The 19,930-nt window shown below is 35.3% G+C and overlaps 1 protein-coding gene across 50 annotated transcripts in view; it reads left to right on the forward strand.

Moving 5' to 3' along the window:
* rap1gap2a (RAP1 GTPase activating protein 2a) overlaps window positions 1–19,930 on the forward strand; it is a 161,441-nt gene that overhangs the window by 129,976 nt on the left and 11,535 nt on the right. For 44 of the 50 annotated variants that reach the window (XM_087283127.1, XM_087283092.1, XM_087283113.1 and 41 more), the window contains 13 exons: window positions 1,458–1,490; window positions 3,645–3,875; window positions 5,317–5,420; window positions 5,528–5,606; window positions 6,127–6,180; window positions 6,502–6,585; window positions 6,672–6,772; window positions 6,987–7,116; window positions 10,722–10,877; window positions 10,968–11,039; window positions 11,369–11,455; window positions 13,763–13,903; window positions 19,531–19,677. In XM_087283127.1, the coding sequence (XP_087139253.1) occupies window positions 1,458–1,490; window positions 3,645–3,875; window positions 5,317–5,420; window positions 5,528–5,606; window positions 6,127–6,180; window positions 6,502–6,585; window positions 6,672–6,772; window positions 6,987–7,116; window positions 10,722–10,877; window positions 10,968–11,039; window positions 11,369–11,455; window positions 13,763–13,903; window positions 19,531–19,677 (1,419 nt within the window). Of the gene's footprint in view, window positions 1–1,457; window positions 1,491–3,644; window positions 3,876–5,316; window positions 5,421–5,527; window positions 5,607–6,126; window positions 6,181–6,501; window positions 6,586–6,671; window positions 6,773–6,986; window positions 7,117–10,721; window positions 10,878–10,967; window positions 11,040–11,368; window positions 11,456–13,762; window positions 13,904–16,881; window positions 17,031–19,530; window positions 19,678–19,930 lie in introns of those variants that run through there. The other 6 variants (XM_087283133.1, XM_087283134.1, XM_087283131.1 and 3 more) reach the window with 2 other exon arrangements.

Consider the following 19,930-nt stretch of genomic DNA (forward strand, 5'->3'; position numbering starts at 1 on the left):
GCATTTCGTCTTTAAAATGAACGCTACGGGGCAGTAGAACGCCGTTCCTTTTCTCGCTTACCAGCTGACTGCTTACCTGTTGTAAATGAGGGCGATGCCAATCCTCTTATGCACCACCAGAGGGAGCCATCGCCCGAATTCTAATCCGACTCACAGACTCAAATTCCCATAAGCCCTGTTACCTGGCACTGATTGCGGTCCAGGTGCCTCTCATCAGCCCAGCGTTTATATACCACACTCACGCTCTGGTTCTTTGCGAAGTCTTGATTTGCCCTGCTATCATTTCTGAGCGTTCTATATTCACATTCCGGACTGATCTGTGCTTCTGACCCCTTTGCTCGACTCTACGATTAAGAAAGACATCTGCCTGCCCCTGATCTCCAGCCTGTTGTTCTGACTAAGTAAGATATCTGCCTGCCTTTGAACTTTTGCCTGTCCCTCGTTTTGACTCCTGGATTGCCCTGTGTTATTGTTTGTATGTGTGCTTTTAATAAAGCTTGCAAATGAATTCAATGCCTTCTGACTCATCACAACATTACCTCTATATGCACGGCTTTTTCACTGTTACCAGTTTGTCCGGTAGCTCGACACATTTGTCGGCGGTCAGTGAGTCAATCGACAGCGACCTCTGGTGGATTTACGTGAGAATAGCACTCGCGAGAGAAGTTTGAGATCTGAAAAGGTGTACACAGCGGCCTCTGGTGGATTCGCGAAAACAAAAACTGCAAAAAAAGTACCTCCTGGGATGTATTTTACGCTCTCCAGACATGTATATAGGGGTAAGTAATCAGAATGAGCCTGGGTTGCTAATTTATGTGACATTGCTTAACTGTATGATATGAATAAATAAAACAAAAACCCATACAACTTCATAGTTGAATTGGGTCATTCTAACTGCATTTGAATGTTTTTATTAGTTTTTTACTAAATGAGTAACATACTCAATGTCAGTTGACATTGTTAAAACAACAATTACCATATTATCGTAGACGATAAACATCGCAGCCCCTATAGTAAGTGCATGTGTGTGAGTGGAAGAGTTGTGTATGTTTAGTAACTTCTTCTTCACAGTTCTTTCTTCTCCTTCATAAAATCATTCTAATAAATTTCAGCTGTTCTGGAGTTTTACAACATCAGTCAACTCTGAAGTATTTATTTTACAATGAGTGATGTAAAGGTCAGTGTTGATGGCCTCTAGATGTTACCAAAGAGTCCAAATGGAAATCCATATACACGTTATTTGAGTATAAAGGAATATGGGCAGAGGATACATAATCAGATGCTCTTTGTTGCATGTGCTGTTTATTTAGTTTTATTTGATCAGTCATATATTGTGTTGCAGATCTTATTCCTCTCTCCTGCTCCTAGGATGTTTTCATCCCAGTAAACAGACTGTGATATATGCGGTTTGCTCTGCAGTATTATCCGATGATCAGATTTCTTGTTCTCTCCTACAGGATGACTATATCCCGTACCCCCGGATTGAGGATGTGAGTCTAAGCGCACACACATGGAAACACACAACAGTTTAAATTAAACATCAAAAATCAAGCCTAGCTCTTTGCAGTGTATATTATTATGTTCTTGTATTAGCGATTTAGCACAAGAGAGTTTCCATCATGCTCAAGTGTTTTAGGACTAAAAGGAACAGATTGTCTCCGTTTATTATCCAGCTCTCTGGAATACTTGATTCTGATTGGTCAATCACTGTGTTTGTATAATGATTGCTTTCCCTGGCAACAAATCTGATATTGTGCTCTTTATTTTTTCATATTTCAGAATTGACTTTAATTAATAGCATAGCTTTTGTTCTATCTATCTATCTATCTATGTATCTATCTATCTATCTATCTATCTATCTATCTATCTATCTATCTATCTATCTATCTATCTATCTATCTATCTATCTATCTATCTATCTGTCTATCTGTCTATCTGTCTGTCTGTCTGTCTGTCTGTCTGTCTGTCTGTCTGTCTGTCTGTCTGTCTGTCTGTCTCTGTCTGTCTGTCTGTCTGCCTGCCTGCCTGCCTGTCTTTCTGTCTGTCTGTCTGTCTGTCTGCAATACATCTATTTTAAAATACTTCCAATAATTCTATAATGTATCTTATTAAAATGCATTTAATTTATTTGAATATAATTAATGTATTTGTACAAAATTCCTTTAATTAACACCTTTAATAAATAAACAAATATAATGTTACATAACATCATTGTCATTTGTTACACATACACATATATGTCATTGCTAACAAGACTAATTTAATCTACTAAAGAATATTATTTTCATATTAAACAAAAATGTTTGATAAATGTTTAAAAAAAAATTTTAATGATATTAAATGTTTCTTCAGCCCCAAATCAGCATATTAAATTGATTATTATAATTAATAATTATCATAACTTGATTTGAAGGATTCCGTGACATTGAAGCTTACATACCATTTTAAATGTAAAATATATTGAAAATAATAAAATTTAATAACAAAATAATAAAATATTTTTTAATATAAAATAGCAAAATATTTTTCATTTTATATTGAGCATGAGAAGGTAAAAGAACAGTTATGCATGTATTTTTATAATGTTAGATCTATATAATCCTATATAAGTTGCTGATCTGTAAGGTTTGAGCATGTTTTAATGATTGAAGATGTTACAGTTTTTGTCCACTGGTTTGACTCTTTTGCTGAAACAGAAATTACATTCTCAAAATTTTAAGATCATTTGGCAAAACAGGGTTACAGTTTAGCACAACACTGTAGCTCATTTGCAAAAGCTCATACCTTTCCCTAAACAGTTCACTCATGTGTCAAAACTAAATTTCCTTCTCATTTAAACAGTCAGTGCCCCCAAAATGCTTCGTCCCTTTAGCATTGTGTAAGCACTGCAAGTCAAATGGTTTAGATGTTTTGTCATTATGGCAAAGGACCACTAAAATATCCCTCATGTCCACCTTACAGTCTTAGCCCAGTCCTTCATTGACAATGGTTACTGTACTGTTTTTGTCCAGCTAACAGAATACAATTGTGTATAAAACTGAACAAAAGAAATAGGATTTATGGTAAGAGTAGCCTCCAAGGTTTGAAGTTACACTCTGCACTCATACTGCCAAGGAAATGGTAACTCCTTTTTTTATTGTAATGATCAACGACACACAAAGTAACTTGAGTAATATATCAGAGCAAAAAGAATAAATAACTGTAATAAATAGTAATCAAATGTTCCAAGGATTCACCTACTGTATGGTATTCATGGTGTTATGGTCTTGACTAATTTTGACAATTGAACAGACTATTGTGCATGTAATAACATACAGTATACAATGAAATGACGCTGACACATTTTGGTGAAAACAACTATTAGACTGAGAAGTTTAGATCAGCAAGATATATTCACTTGGAAATTTTGCTAAATGTAGGCTATCTTGATCATTTGCAAAGATGTACGTATACATTTGCAATTTGATGGAATTAATGAGAATTTCAAATCTGTTGTGAACAATTGCCAAGTGGTTTGGCGGTTTGTCCATATTGTTTTGAGAATGTAATTTCTGTTTTAAGAAATGAGCAAAAACCAATGGAGAACAACTGTAAATAGTGTTATTGAGTTGCTGATGCTTTAATTCATCATATTCACTGTCTAGGTGCTGGAGAAGGGTGGTCCATACCCTCAAGTTATTTTACCTCAGTTTGGGGGGTACTGGATTGAGGACCCAGAGGCTCCAGTTGGGACGCCTACATCCTCAGACAGCAGCTTCTGTGAGGAGGAGAATGATGATCTGAGTCCCAGTGGAGGAGGAGGTGGAGGAGGATTCGGATACAGGATGGAGTGTAACAGCACGTCACGAGCCTATCGCAAACACTTTCTTGGAAAGGTGAGGTTGCATTTGTTAGTGCTTAAAGTAGATTCATCTTCTATGATTTAAAGGAACTGTTCACTGAAAATTGAAAATTGTGTTTGTCAGTTACGCCCCCTTCAGTTATTTTAAAGCAGTTTGACTTTCTTCTGTTCAAGAAAAATGAAGTTATTTTGAAGAAAGCTGGAATACTGTAAATATTACCTTTCATTGTATTTGTTTTTCCTACTGTGGAAGTCAGTGGATACAGGGTTTCCAGCTTACTTCAAAAATATCTTCTTTTGTGTTGAAGCTCATAATAAATAGTAAGTAAATGTTCTAATCCAATCCTTCAAATGCTCTATATTACAAATTCATTTTACTTTTACTTGATAATAAATCAAGAAAACAATTTTGACATTCACTGTTTAAATGCTTATTTTTCAACAACACACTTGAATATTAATAAAAAAAAAACAAAAAAATAAAAATAAATAAATAACATGCATAGATAAATCATGTATTTACCTATTATTATTATTATTATTATTATTATTATTATTATTAATAATAATAATAATTTTATTATTGATGTAATTAATACTACTATTACTACTAACAACTGCCCTATGTGCAATTTTTGAGTTTGTTTACTATTATTATTATTATTATTATTATTATTATTATTAATTATTATTATTATTTTATTATTGATGTAATTACTACTACTATTACTACTAACAACTGCCCTATGTGCAATTTTTGAGTTTGTTTACTATTATTATTATTATTATTTTTATTATTATTATTAATTATTATTATTATTTTATTATTGATGTAATTACTACTACTATTACTACTAACAACTGCCCTATGTGCAATTTTTGAGTTTTATTACTATTATTATTATTAATACTATTACTATTATGTTGTTAATTGTATTATTATTATTATTACTACTACTACTACTACAAACAACTGCTTTATGTGCAATTTTAATGCTTGTTTACACATAAATAATAATGTGGGCTACACCAGGATTTATTGTATAGTTTACAGCATTAGAAGTGAGATTATTTTTTCATAAAAACAAAACTGTTTTCATGCAGTATTCCTGTATCTCTTTGTCTACATATCGCTGAGAATAGCTTTGTAATAAACTTGTTTGTATTTTGTAAATTTGTAAAATTCAACTTAACAAAAAGTCACCATCTGAGGTAATATTTCATGTATCCACAGCTTATCTCTCTATAACACTGAATATAAGGTGTTATGGTGCCTCTCTGAACAAGCATTGTGTGTGCCTTTTTTTTATATCAGTTCAATATCACCGAGCTTGAATGGAGCGAAAAAGCATTGACTATGCTGAGCCACGCTTGAGTGCTAGAAATGTGTAACCAGTCCCCATATGGAAAATGAAGTTCCCCATATGGAAATGTGTGAGGAATGCCGCATTCGTAAACATCTTTCTCTTCCTCAGGAGCACATGAACTATTACTGTACAGCCAGCAGTATGGGACACCTCATAATGTCTCTGAAGTATGAGGACGCAGATGGACAGGAGTCACTGCGTATCATGCTCAGGTGCCCACCATTAACACTGTTAACTGAAACACCACTGCAGTCATACATAGGTAGGTGTGTACTGTATTTTTGGTAACCAAACATGTATTCTATGGTCCTGTTTCTAGGTCAAAAACAAAGACCCTCCATGAGAGAATCCCTCTTGAAGGTCTCATTCATCTGCCAAGCATACCACAGATTGCCAAGGTGAGAATCAGCTAAATATTATCATGACTAAAATGAGACAGAAGCTATTATGTAAACTACAATGCAATGAGCAAACATTAAAGCTGACCTTTAGTTTGCTTTTCATGAACTTTGAGTAATTTCTAAATAATTGGTGCCTCTGAAAGCTGCCTGTTGAGCAATTTTGCAGTGCGTCTTCGTCTTTTAATGCACAAGTAATTTATTAAATAAAAAAAGGCCATTGTTTCATTGATTCCATTGTTCTTTTTGATATTTGACACCAGTGTATCAGGCTGTTTATTTGGTTCAGATGGAAACTGTGCGTTTTTTGCAAATTGTTTTATCTGATGTTCAAGTTTTAAGCATTTATTTAATTTGTATCTTTGGATGAAAACATAGCTAGCTAATGACAAGTTCCTTTATACTGTATACTGTAACCACCCAGTAAAAGTCCAATGAGTATTTCAATAAGTGGCCTGTAAAGGGTTAAACTCTCAAAAGATGTGAGTTGTTGAAATCGAATGTGTCCCGTGTGTTTCAGCTGCTCTGCGATGATGTCACAGGCCTGAAGTTCAACCCCGTTCTCTACCCCAGGGTGAGCATCTCTCAGTTTCTCTCTCACTCCATCTGTGACTTACCTACTCCAGGCATCAGGGTGAACCGGGGCTCCGTTTGCTCCGTTTCACCCTAGTACCCGGCTCATCTGAATTAATATGTTCCTGAGCTCCAGGGGACTCACAAATCCATCTGCTTCACAGCGCCTCGGTCTGCCTTAGAGAAGCCTTGACCATCTCAAGGCTTCGCCGAGGTCTCTCAGGCATGGCGAACACAAATGCCTGAATTATGGAAAAAGCACTGACACACATATTTACCCCTGCAGGCGCTCTCGCTCACTTTCTGCTTTCTCTTGCCCAAGGCTTCGCAACTGATCGTCAGCTTTGATGAGCACGAAGTGAACAACACTTTCAAGTTTGGAGTCATTTATCAGAAGTTCGGTCAGGTGAGAGTTGCTTTCTTCAGTTTCAGACTTCCTCCTTTTCTCATTTATTCTCCTTTTTTTTTATTGTTATTGTCTCTTCACATCAGACATCAGAGGAAGAGCTGTTCGGGAACAACGAGGAGACGCCTGCATTTGCTGAATTCCTCAGTGTTTTAGGAGACAACATTGAATTGCAGGATTTTAAAGGGTGAGAGACGGAGATTGAACTCTGAAAAGTGCTGCTCAGGATCACCTGTTCACACTATAAAGGCCTACTTTAAAGTGTATTCATAGAGGCCGCTTGTGAATAATTTATTTAATTTAGCCATTGTACTTGATTTTGGCAGGATGTCTGCTTTCGGTTATCAGATTGATTTGCATGAGCTTCTGCTGAACTCTTTTGTCTGGTGTGTTATGTACAGGTTCAGAGGTGGTCTGGATGTGTCTCACGGACAGACGGGATCTGAGTCTGTATATACTACGTTTCGTCAGAGAGAAATCATGTTTCACGTTTCCACAAAACTCCCCTTCACTGAAGGAGACATTCAGCAGGTGGGCTTCCCTCGTTTAAATGATTTTTATTGTGTGATATAATAATAATAATTCCTTGCATATAGCGCTTTTCTGGGCACTCAAAGCGCTTTACACAATGGGGGGAATCTCCTCATCCACCACCAGTGTGCAGATATTTAAACGTATATGTTTTATGAGCTATAAATATTATATATAATTTGAATAATAAATAAATATTTTTTTCTTTCTTTTTTCTAGTTTTTATTTAGTTTCAATTAAAACTGAAATATCTAAAATTACAAAATAAATAAAAGTATGTAGTTAACTGAAATAATGAGTGATGTGGTGGCTCAGTGGTAAGCACTGTCCCTTCAAAGCAAGAAGGTTGCTGGTTCGAGTACCGCCTGGGTCAGTTGGCATTTCTGGGGCATCCACTGTGTAAAACATATGCTGGATGAGTTATTTATAGATGAAGAGTTCAGATGCAAAAGCCGTTAAACGCCGCTTCCGCCAAAAATGACATAATGACATTGAGTGAATGCTTTAGGCACGTACTGTAGTACTTGTTCAACAAATAGTTTTGTTTGAAATCATCTAAATCGCAGCATCAGCACATTCAGAAATAACAGTTTGTTTGCAAAAGCCTCTCAAAAGCCGCTATATTTCGAGAACCAATCATGAAGATGCGAATAGAATCAGATGTTTTTAATGTATTGGCACGCTGATACGCCGGTTTTTATGAGACTTTTTTAATTCTGCTTTTAATTTAGATTTTAAAAGATGAAGTTTGATGAACTGCATGAGCCTGTTTACTGTCAGTGAATGGCAAATGAAAACATCCCTTACCTCAAAAAACAATTTACAGTTGCAAGTGTAACATTTATTCATAACGTTTGTTTGCGCAGCGACACTACTTTGAATGAGTCTGATTTACTATACTATACTATACTTAAACAGCAACTGCGTTTCACGAAAGACGAAGTTAAGATGTCGTTCTTTTATTCTGCATGGATGCTATGAGAATAAACAATAGATGGAAAAGAGACCAAGACCTTGAGTATAGTGAGGATGATAAATGGCTTCTGAGAGACATCCTATTTTTAGCACAGTGGGCAAAAAAAAGTACCTTTTTTTTTTTTTTTTTTTTTGTTTTTTGCTAATGTTAGCTATGTTTTAAAAGATAAATATGATGTATAAAACTTTACATTTTCCTTCTGCTTAGTCCCTAGTTTATTAGGGTTACCACAGCAGACTGAACTGCCACTTACTTGACAGATTTATGTATTTTTTATTTCAGGTGGTTTGTGTATGTGTTATATGTTTGGTAAAATTATTTCTAATTGCCTCTTTAGTGATTTTTCAACTAATTACTGTCCTGTCTTGTCATATAGGTGGATTTAAAGTTTTTTTTTGCAACAAAAGCAGAATTGGATTTAGCTGGTTTTAAAGCTAAAGAAAAGTTGCCTTGCTACAAACCAAAGAATTGTCAAAAGTGACATTTTTGAAACAAATATATTTTATTTACCAGCTAATGAGCCTGATAGAAAATGCTGGTCTGCTGGATTTAGAGGGTTTTGCATCTGAACTCTTCATATATTTTCTCTATAGTTTCCCAGGAATTGTTTCTAGTTTTATTTAGTTTAATTTAAAACTAAAATATCTCAAATTACAAAATATCTCAAATTACTTAATTAACTAAAATAATTTATAAGATATAAAGGTATTTTTATTCAAAACAATAAAATGACAAAAATACAATACTGCAAATATTTTATATATTTTATGTGAATATTTTACTAGAAAAGGCAATCGTTAAATCTACTCTAAACTATTAATAAAAAAAATTTAAAAAAAACTCTAGACCAGAGGTGTCCAAACTCAGCATACCTGCATATTTTAGTTTCAACCCCAATTAAACACACCTGAACCAGCTAATCAAGCTCTTTCTAGGTATTAGACACTTCCAGGCAGGTGTGCTGAAGGAAGTTGAAGCTAAGCTATGCAGGACACCGGCCCTCCAGGACCGAGTTTGAGCACCCCTGCTCTAGACTATAAATCTCAATAAAATCAACTGAAAAAAAAATTTACTTGACAATTAAGAACATCTCTCTTTGTATATTATAGTTATTTCAATAGGAAAAATATTGGCACGATTCATTTGCATTGCAGTAATGACAACTGGAAAGATATGTACTTTAAAGAAATTCACAATGCATGAACATGTCAGTGGTCTTAAAAAATCCATGATGTCCCGTGTAAATAATTTATTATGATTGTTACGGTGGTGAAGAAATCAGGAATAATGGAAAATGATATTTAAAAAAGCTAAAACTTGTAGTGTTATTTAAACGTTATAGTATATACTTTAAAAGTTATATGCTATCTGTATAATTGTTTTTCATTACCGTAATTACATGACTATTATTATTTAAAATTCAGTCATGACAATTGGAGAGAAATATATTTTAGGTGTCGTAAAATTGACAATGCAAACGTTCATTCATTCATTCATTCATTCATTCATTCATTCATTCATTCATTCATTCACTCATTCTCTATCGGCTTAGTTCTTTTCTTCATCAGGGGTCGCCACAGAGGAATAAACCGTCGTTATCAAGCGTATGTTTTACACAGTGGATGCCCTTCCAGCTGCAACCCAGTACTGGGAAACATCAATACACACTCATTCACACACATACACTACAGCCAATTTTGTTTATTCAATTCACCTTAGGGCCAGACGGAATCTGCGGACATTTTTTTGCTATTTTTGCACAGAGTTTTGTTTAAAATTTGCAGATTTATGCGGAATGATTTTGGGAGTATCATAACTAAAAACTGAATATATGAACTAAAACGTAATACCTTTTTAACTCTAATGTTTACAATGCAACTCCAATTAGATCCACTTATTTGGTAAACAAATCATGTCTTCTATATAATATATCTACTCAAAGACAGAAAATATGACTTTACAAACTGTATTGTGAATAAATTATATGAACATTTTTATGTTAGCCAATAATTATACTGAAATTTAAAAACTAAATAAATATAAATTTACACAAGTTAATAAAAAAACCTTGATGGGCTAAATATCTGCGGAATTCTGCATGCACAGATTCCCTGTGAGCCTACCTATAGCTTTGGACTGTGGGGAAAACCGGAGCACCCGGTGGGAACCCATGCCAACACAGGCAACATGCAAACTCATATATGAACATGCAAACCCAGCCGGGATTTAAACCAGCGACCTTCTTGCTGTGAGGCGACAGTGCTAACCACTGAGCTGCTGCATTGCCCACAATGCAAATGTATTGTTATATACACATATATAAAAGAAATATGTATAAAAACCAATATAAAGCAATGCATAACGTTTTGGATTAAGTGGCTATATTTATTTGTACCATTTCATTTGTACATTGTATTACTATTTGCTCTTCCCCCAGTGATAGGTAAGTATAGGGGTGGGGTTTGTGGGCATGTCTCCCTTTAAAAATTGTATGTTTTCATATGCCATTTTACTAACAATACATAAAATAGTTACATTTCCTCGTGAGATCATGCTGGTATAAACATCAGTACCTGTTTGTTGAACCAAATACAATCGAAATATTTAGATGTAAATATCTCTCTCTCAGCTCCAGAGGAAGAGACATATTGGCAATGACATAGTGGCAGCCATCTTCCAGGAAGAGCCCACGCCATTTGTGCCTGATATGATCGCATCCAACTTCCTTCATGCCTACATATTAGTGCAGGCAGAAAACCCTTGCACCGATCACACAACATACAAGGTTTGTCAACAAGCAGCTCACTTAATTACATCCAGATGGCCATCAATCCCTTAACAAACACTGATCAGAGAAATTGACCGGTGTTCACAGGTGTCCGTCACGGCAAGAGAGGACGTCCCACCATTCGGCCCCCCTCTGCCAAACCCCTCAGTCTTTAAGAAGGTAATGTTAGAAGACTAGTTCTAGTGAAATGTGGCAGCAGATGATGATGATGTGTGTAGACCATTTTGAGGGATGTAAACAAAAACAATGGTCCCACCGTATTTCCTGTTTTACATTTTTAATATTTTATATATACATTTCTATAGCTTCCGAAAATCCAAAGAGAGCCACATATTGATGAATAATGTTATGATAGCTGTTTTAACATTAAGTTATGATTTAACTGCCTCTTCCTTCAGTTTTAATAACAAGCAGGAAATGTTTATGGGCAAATGACATGACTGCATTGAAATGGTCTATTATAAAATGATGGCTCAATTCTTCCGCAGGGTCCTGAATTCAGGGAATATTTCCTGACAAAACTGATCAATGCAGAGAACGCTTGCTACAAATCAGACAAGTTCGCCAAGCTGGAGGTGAGAAAAAGACATTCAGAAATCAACCTAACTGTTAGATTGTATTTTATATATAGGAAAAATATAAAGGATTCACTATCTGGTTGATTTAGAGCAGAGATGCCCAAAGTAGGACCCTCAGGCCAAAGTTGGCCCTTGGTAACCTTTTTATTTGGCCCACTATCCTACCTAGCGTAAACTTGCGGAGCTACCAAAAAAGCTAACTGAAATTAAATGTTGAAAATGAATTTGATTTTTAAAAATGTAAATAGTGTCACACAACAGATAAAGGACAATGCTGAAGACAAAGCGAACAAATTAAGACAAAAACCAGTGTAACTCCATTCTGTTAGAGATTTCTGTTTATGAGATTTTTGTTTTTGTTTTTACTGTAATAAATAAATAAATAAATAAATAAATATATATGTATATATATATATATATATATATATATATATATATATATATATATATATATATATATATATATATACATACTGCATTAGTTAATATAAAGCAATGTTTTGTAGTTTTTATATATTTCCTATTAAATAAATTAGAAAATCACCCATGGCGAATATATTTACCTTCGGCCCACTAGTCTCAATCAAGTTTGGGTTTTGGCTATTCAGAAGAAAAAGTTTGGGTACTCCTGATTTAGAGGAACTTTAAACGAGGGCTGCACAATATTGAAAAAATTAGATATTTCAATATTTTATTTTTCGCCGATAAATATTGCAATATAGATACAGTTTGACAAGATTCGTTGAATAGCTCTATTTGATGGCTTTCTAGGGAGCCTAACAGTATTCTGGTACAGAAAATGAATAATCACAATGCAATAAATGTTTTTTTTTTTACTTTGTTTTGTCTAGTTTCTAGTCCAAATATCAAAAAATCTTAGATCAAGTAAAAATATTGTTTTGTTTTAACCTAGAGAAGAGATTTTCCTTAAAACAAGCAAAATTGTCTGCCAATAAGTAAGTAAAATAATCTTGCTTTTGCTTTGAAATGAAGATATTTGGAGTAGAAACAAGACAAACATTCTAAGAAAAAAACTTTTTTTTCTATTTTTTTAATTATTTTTTTAGCATGAATTGTATATATTCTTTATAAACAGTAATTAAGTACAATTCTGTGGCTCCTGTTCAACTATAATTCAGATTCAACATCGCATGTCTTGCGATGTGACTATTTTGTGTGCGCACATTGCAAAATCGATGCTGAAACGATGTATTGTGCAGCCCTGTCGAAAAAAAATCCTGTTATGCTTATTGTGTAATGTTTTTGTTTCATTGTGAAGAATATTCTTTATTCTCAGGTCAAGATATACCAAACATCTATAGCCTTTTATAGGGCTGCGTGATTAATTTAAATGAAATTGCAAATCATGTGCATCTTGTCAGGGAAGCACAGTGTGATCTGTAGTAAATCTTCTTCGAAGGCCAGAGTGCGCTCTCACGGAAACTCCAAATACCAGAAGAAACACAATAAAACCCAGGAAATCTCCATAGCAGTTGTTGAATGAACAGAAGAATAAACTGCTTTCAATGATTCAGTGCGACTGTATTACTTGAGAAACACATTACTTGAGAATCATCCCACTGAAGAATTTAACTCGTCACTTGACTAAAATTTGAAGTAAAAACATAATTTTATATGTGGTATTTTTAGGTTCAACATTTACTACAAAGAGAAGCGACGCAAATAGCTGTAATAATCACGGAACAGTTATCTCAATTATCAAATGTAAAACGAATTGAAAACTGTCTTCTGTGTAGCTCATTAGTGAACTGCGACCCTGTGTAGGAAATGCTGCTCTGTCTGAAAAACATGTTGAAGATTTACTAGAACCAGCTTTACTGACAAGATGCACATGAAAATTGTCTTGGATTAATCTCCCAGCTCTAGTCCATTAACTCTAAATGATAATGTTTTATGTTATAATGTTGATCCAATGTTGTAACAGTACAAAATAAATGAAAAGGGCAGTTCATGACAGGCCATTGGAGTAAAACCTCTGCGCTCATCTAGAAAGGGGGGTACAATAGCTTTTACACAGAAAGAGGCATTTTAAAGAGGGTCAAATAATTTTGCTATAAGCTGAAACATCACATATACATTAAGGGTACACCTGATACTTCTCTTACATCCTGTAAAAAGGGGATAACAAGACTCATTCAATGTTGCACATCAATTACCAATGACTTTCTTTTTTTTTGGAGGAACTGTATCTTTAAATGATCTGCATCATTGTCTGTGTTTGTGTGTGTGTGTGTGTGTGTGTGTGTGTGTGTGTGTGTGTGTGTGTGGGGCTGTGATTGACAGGAGAGGACACGAGCAGCGCTGTTAGATAACCTTCACGATGAACTGCACAGACAGACACAGGCTACGGTGGGACTGGGCTCAGCTACTGATGAAGAAAAGCTGGAAAATGGAGGTCATGGTGGACTGCTGGAGTCATTTAAGGTGAGATGCCCAGTCCTGACTTCCAGTTGTCAAATTAAAGAGACAGTTAACGCTAAAAAATGAAAATTTTGTCATCATTTACTCTCCCTCCGTTTGTTCCAAACCTTTATGACCCTTATGTTAATCTAATTTATGTCCATATGTTGAAGTCAAAATTATCAGCCCTTATCCTATATTTTATTTGTTTTAGTTTGTGTGTAATAAAAGATTCACTATCTGGTTAATTTAGAGCAGAGATGCCCAAAGGCCAAAGTTGGCCCATTGTAACCTTTCATTTGGGCCACTGTCCTTTCTTACGTAAACTTGCAGAGCTACCAAAAAAGCTAACTGAAATTAAATGTTTTAATTCAATGTTGTAAATGAATTAGATTTTTAAAAATGTTTTTAATGTTTAAAAAAAGTATTTTAAGGTCAATATTATTAGCCTGAACAAACCACTGTTATCCAATAACTTGAATAATTATCCTAACTTGCCTAGTTAACCTAATAAACTATTTAAGTCTTTAAATTGCACTTTAAGCTGAATACTAGTAGTTTGAAAAATAAGTAGACAAATAAAATAAATGAGTTATTTATCATAAGTTTAACTTGAACTGTATATTAGATTATATTTATATTTGAACATGTTTGTAATTCTGATTGAAAAAAAATTCTACATGTAAACTGTATGTACAGTTGAAGTCAGAATGATTAGTCCTCCTTTAATTTTATTTTCCTTTTTTAAATATTTCCCAAATAATATTTAACAGAGCAAGGACATTTTGACAGTATGTCTGATAATATTTTTTCTTCTTTAGAAAGTCTTATTTGGTTTATTTCGGCTAAAATAAAAAGTTTAAATAAAAAAAAAACTTTTAGGGTCAAATTTATTAGCCCCTTTAAGCTATATATTTTTTGGATATTCTACAGAACAAACCATCATTATACAATAACTTGCCTAATTAGTCTAACCTGCCTAGTTAACCTAATTAACCTAGTTAATCTGTTAAATGTGCGAAGCAGTGGCGCAGTAGGTAGTGCTGTCGCCTCACAGCAAGAAAGTCGCTGGGTCGCTGGTTCGAGCCTCGGCTTAGTTGGCGTTTTTGTGTGGAGTTTGCATGTTCTCCCTGCGTTCGCATGGGTTTCCTCTGGGTGCTCCGGTTTCCCCCACAGTCCAAAGACATGTGGTACAGGTGAAATGGGGAGGCTAAATTGTCCGCAGTGTATGAGTGTGTGTGAATGTTTCCCAGAGATGGGTTGCAGCTGGAAGGGCATCCGCTGCGTAAAGTCTTGCAGGATAAATTGAGCTGTGGCAACCCCAGATTAATAAAGGAACTAAGCCGACAAGAAAATGAATGAATGAATCTGTTAAATGTTACTTTAAGCTGTATAGAAGTGTCTTGAAAAATATCTAGTCAAATATTATTTACTGTCATCATGACAAAGATAAAATAAATCAATTATTAGAAATTAGTTATTTAAAGTATTATGATTAGAAATGGGTTGAAAAAACCTTCTCTCCGTTAAAAAGAAATTTGGGAAAAAATAAACGGGGGGTGGGGGGGGGGGGGTTGAGGGCTAATAATTGAGGGGGGCTAATAATTCGGACTTCAACTGTATATATATATATATATATATATATATATATATATATATATATATATATAAATGACATTTTTATATTTGTGAAGTCCAAACTTGACAACATGAGCTTGTCTGTCTTATTTATTTGCTCATATTTTACATCTTTATGTGGACAAGTTTCACAAAAAAAGGTATTTTGAAGAATGTGGCAAAACGATAGTTGTTCCATAGTACTTCACCCCCTAATACTTACCGGCCACTTTATTAGGTACACCGTACTAGTACCGAGTTGGACCCCCTTTTGCCTTCAGAACTGTTTTATTCCTTCATGGCATAGATTCAACAAGGTACTGGAAATATTCCTCAGAGGTTTTGGTCCATACCGACATGATAGCATCACACAGTTGCTGCAGATTTGTCAGCTGCACATCCATGATGTGAGTTACTGTTGCCTTTCTATCTGCTGGAACCAGTCTGGCCATACTCCTCTGACCTCTGGCATCAACAAGGCATTTGTGTCCACATACAGTGACTTCCGTTCACTGGATATTTTCTCTTTTTCTGACCATTGTCTGTAAACCCTAAAGATGGTTGTACGTGAAAATCCCAGTAGATCAGCAGTTTCTGAGATACTCAGACCAACCTGTCTGGGACCAACATCCATGCCACATTCAGTCACTTAAATCATCTTTCTTTCCCCATTCTGATGCTCGGTTTAAAATGAAGCAGATCATTTTGACCATGTCTACATGCATAACTGCATTGAGTTGCTGCTATGTGATTGGCTGATTAGAAATTTGCGTTAACGAGCAGTTGGACCTAATAAAGTGCCTAGTGAATGTTGAGGTCAATGGCTACCAGTTACCATCATTCTTCAAAATGTATTCTTTAGTGTTCAACAGAGAAAGGAAATCATTAAGGTATGGAACAATTTGAAGGTAACAGTGAGTGAATTACCCCTTTAAAATATCAAAGTACTTTTTTTATTAGTACATGGAGAAAGAATAAGATACTTTTCAACATTATAGGATCAGTACGACTTTTTAAAGAAATTAATCATTTCTGTTTAAATTGAAATATTAAGTAGTTAAATGATAAGAGTACTGACAATAAACATGATTTTATTATTATATGGATTTGTCAAGGATTATGTGACATTTAAGACTATTAATGGTTGCTGAAAATTAAATTCATATTTACTTTATTTCTGATAATATAAATGCAGCCTTGGTGGGCATGGAAAAGGAGATGTACTGAAAGCTCCTGTGTTTACCTGTCTGGCTACACTTCAGACCGTCTGTCAGGTCATTAAAATGCATGAAACTGAGCTGTTTTGGACTAAGCTCTCATTAGTAGGCCTGTGAGTGTGTGTTTGTGATCTTATGCATGACTTTGCTGTGTGCGGATGTTTACAGGCCGGGTGCAGGTGTGTGTGGGCCAGTTTGCAGACACACTCTTGTCCAGCAGTGCTGATCTGCGTAGCAGCCGTGACTGTGTATCGTTATCAAGCCGAACTGATGCAAATGATGACCAGTGCACATTAAACATTTATACAACAACACAAGAGTCCAAGATTTTTTTTTTTGCTTTGTCATTAAAATCATCATTTAATTTGATCACCAGTGACGATATACAGCTACTACACTGCTACTGCTAATAATAATAATGATAATAATAATTCCTTACATTTATATAGCGCTTTTCTGGGCCAGACCGCACACCACACACCGCCTGATTGGTGGAGAGGAGACAGAGTGATGAAGCCAATTGGAATATGGGGATGGTTAGGAGGCCATGATGGACAGAGGCCAGTGGGCAGATTTGGCCAGGATGCCGGGGTTAAACCCCTACTCTTTTTCGAAGGACATCCTTTGATTTTTTTAACGACTACAGAGAGTCAGGACCTCGGTTTAACGTCTCATCTGAAAGACGGCGCTCACTGTGCAGTATAGCGTCCCCGTCAATATACTGGGGCATTAGGACCCACACTCACTAACACTACTTCCGGCAGCAACCTAGCTTTCCCATGTGGTCTCCCATCCAGGTACTGACCGGGTGCAGCCCTGCTTAGCTTCAGTGGGCGACCATGTGAGAGTTGCAGAGAGCAAGCTGCCGGCTACGAGTGTGATATTGCGTTTATACAACAGTTTGATTGCAAAACATGTGATTTTGCTGACATTTTAAAATTACAAGGCTAAACGGCATGAACTGCCATCATTCTACAGAGATTTCCCAGTATTTCTCTGTTGCAATCAGGAGATCACAATAATTATCTCCGAAAAAGCCACTACTAGATTAGTGTTTGTGGTCAGGAAAAAGCCTAAACACATGCGGGCATTTCTTCTTTCTTTCTTTTTACTGAACTAGTCTGCAGTAATGAAAACAGGAGACTTATTAGAAATAGACGGCCAACCAAAACTCAAACTCAAAAGGTAATACAAAGAATGGCCAACACAAATACATACATTCCTGATATGTGAGTCCCATCTCACACTTAATACACTACAATTATATGGTATAAATACAGCACTACAACATACAAAAGAGAGAGAGCAACTTATAATATCACTTACTTGTTTTATAATGATTTGATCAGCTGTAGATAGAAATTACAGTTTTTAGCTTCTAAGGGCTTATTATGAGGTCTCTGTCGCCATCTTGTGAATGGACAACGTCTTTGCTCTGCTCAATGACAGACTAATGGCTGCCGACATGCTGTCTCTCAGAAATTATAAATATTTAAAAATGCAATCTAAACAACTATATTCTCTACTAAAAAACCTCAAAAGTACATTATGTTGCCTAACAGCAGCAATATTTGTCAAACTGTAATGCAGCACTACAACTGTAAGGGTGAAGAGTGATGTTATTTGCAGAATATTGTACAGCTATCAGCCAATCAGATTCAGGAACCAGACAGAACTACTGTAAGTATAAATATATATATCAATAATATATCAATATTATTATATTATATTATAATATATTATTTTATGGCCTTACCCTACCCCTAAACCCAAACCTCACAAAAAACCTGTGGCAAATTTTGAATGTAAAAAGATCCTGTTTGTATGATTTTTAAGCGTTTTAAATAATGAGGACACAAGACATGTCTTAGTAGGCTACTTTAGAGAATACAACTAGAGTACAATCAGAGAACAACTTGGTCATATCCATGTAATTACTGTACTCAATTTTGTAAACTGGCGATGCAGTGGCACAGTACGTAGCACGTTTAACATTATTTATCAGGGGTTGCCACACCAAAATGAACCACCAACTTATCCAGCACGTTTTATGCAGCAGATGCCCTTCCAGCCGCAACTCACACACATACACTATGGACAATTTAGCTTACTCAATTCACCTGTACCACATGTCTTTGGACTTGTGGAAAAACCAGAGCACTCGAAGAAAACTCACGTGAACACGAGGAGAACATGCAAACTCCACATAAAACTGACCCAGCTGAGGCTCGAAGCAGCGACCTTCTTGCTGGGAGGTAACAGCGCTACCTATGTACTGCACCACCGTGCCACCGTGTATATAAGATTATATAATAAAATATGTAATTTTTAATGAGTATTTTACCTTACTGTATAATTTTTTGTTAATTATATATTTGCATATATTTTATTCAAAATTATATTTTTAAAATATTTTTATTTTTATAAAATATACTGTTGAACAAAATATATGTAATATAACAATATACATATTTTTTATGTAACAAGATACACGTAAACAAAACTGTTAAAAACCTATTTTCCTACTTTGACCTTTGCCTTTAGTATTAAGCAAGGATGTAGCACCACCTACTGGCTATTCATGGTCATGTTCAGCTTTTCTTATTTATTGAATGAATGAATAGATGGATGGATGGATGGATGGATGAAGAAATTGTTACCAGCAAACTTTACATAAAACTGCACAATTAATGATAACAATAATTAACATAATTTCTTCCTTTCCCTCTACAGAATGTATTGTGGTCATGCACAGAAGATTTTAATTCTAGTATAGATGCATCTCTCACTCTCATGTTCTGTCTGTGTGTCCGTCAGAGGGCCATGCGTGTGAGGAGCCACTCCATGGAGACGATGGTGACCCACAAACACAAGAGTCCTGGGGCAGTGGCGGGCGTCCCTTCCAGTCTGAGCGGCGGTGGACTCCAGCAGAACAGCATGGAGTGCACCAAGAGCACCTTCACTGTAAGTAAACACTGTTCTCAACACCTGCATTCTTTTACTAAACCCCTGCATGGTGTATAAATGGGTTCATAAAACATTTATTATGTAGTAGAAAATATGGCATGAGCATACAGGAGAAATATATATATAGATTATGCTGTTTTCAAATGACAGAAGACACTGCTTACACTCAGCAATTAAGTAGTATTAGCAAAAGTAAAAAGAGGATAAAACATACATTTCAGACACTAAAACGGTGCTGGAATAAGGCACT

Source organism: Danio rerio, chromosome 15 (genome assembly GCF_052040795.2).
Source record: "Danio rerio strain M-AB ecotype USA chromosome 15, GRCz13ab, whole genome shotgun sequence".
NCBI lineage: Eukaryota > Metazoa > Chordata > Actinopteri > Cypriniformes > Danionidae > Danio > Danio rerio.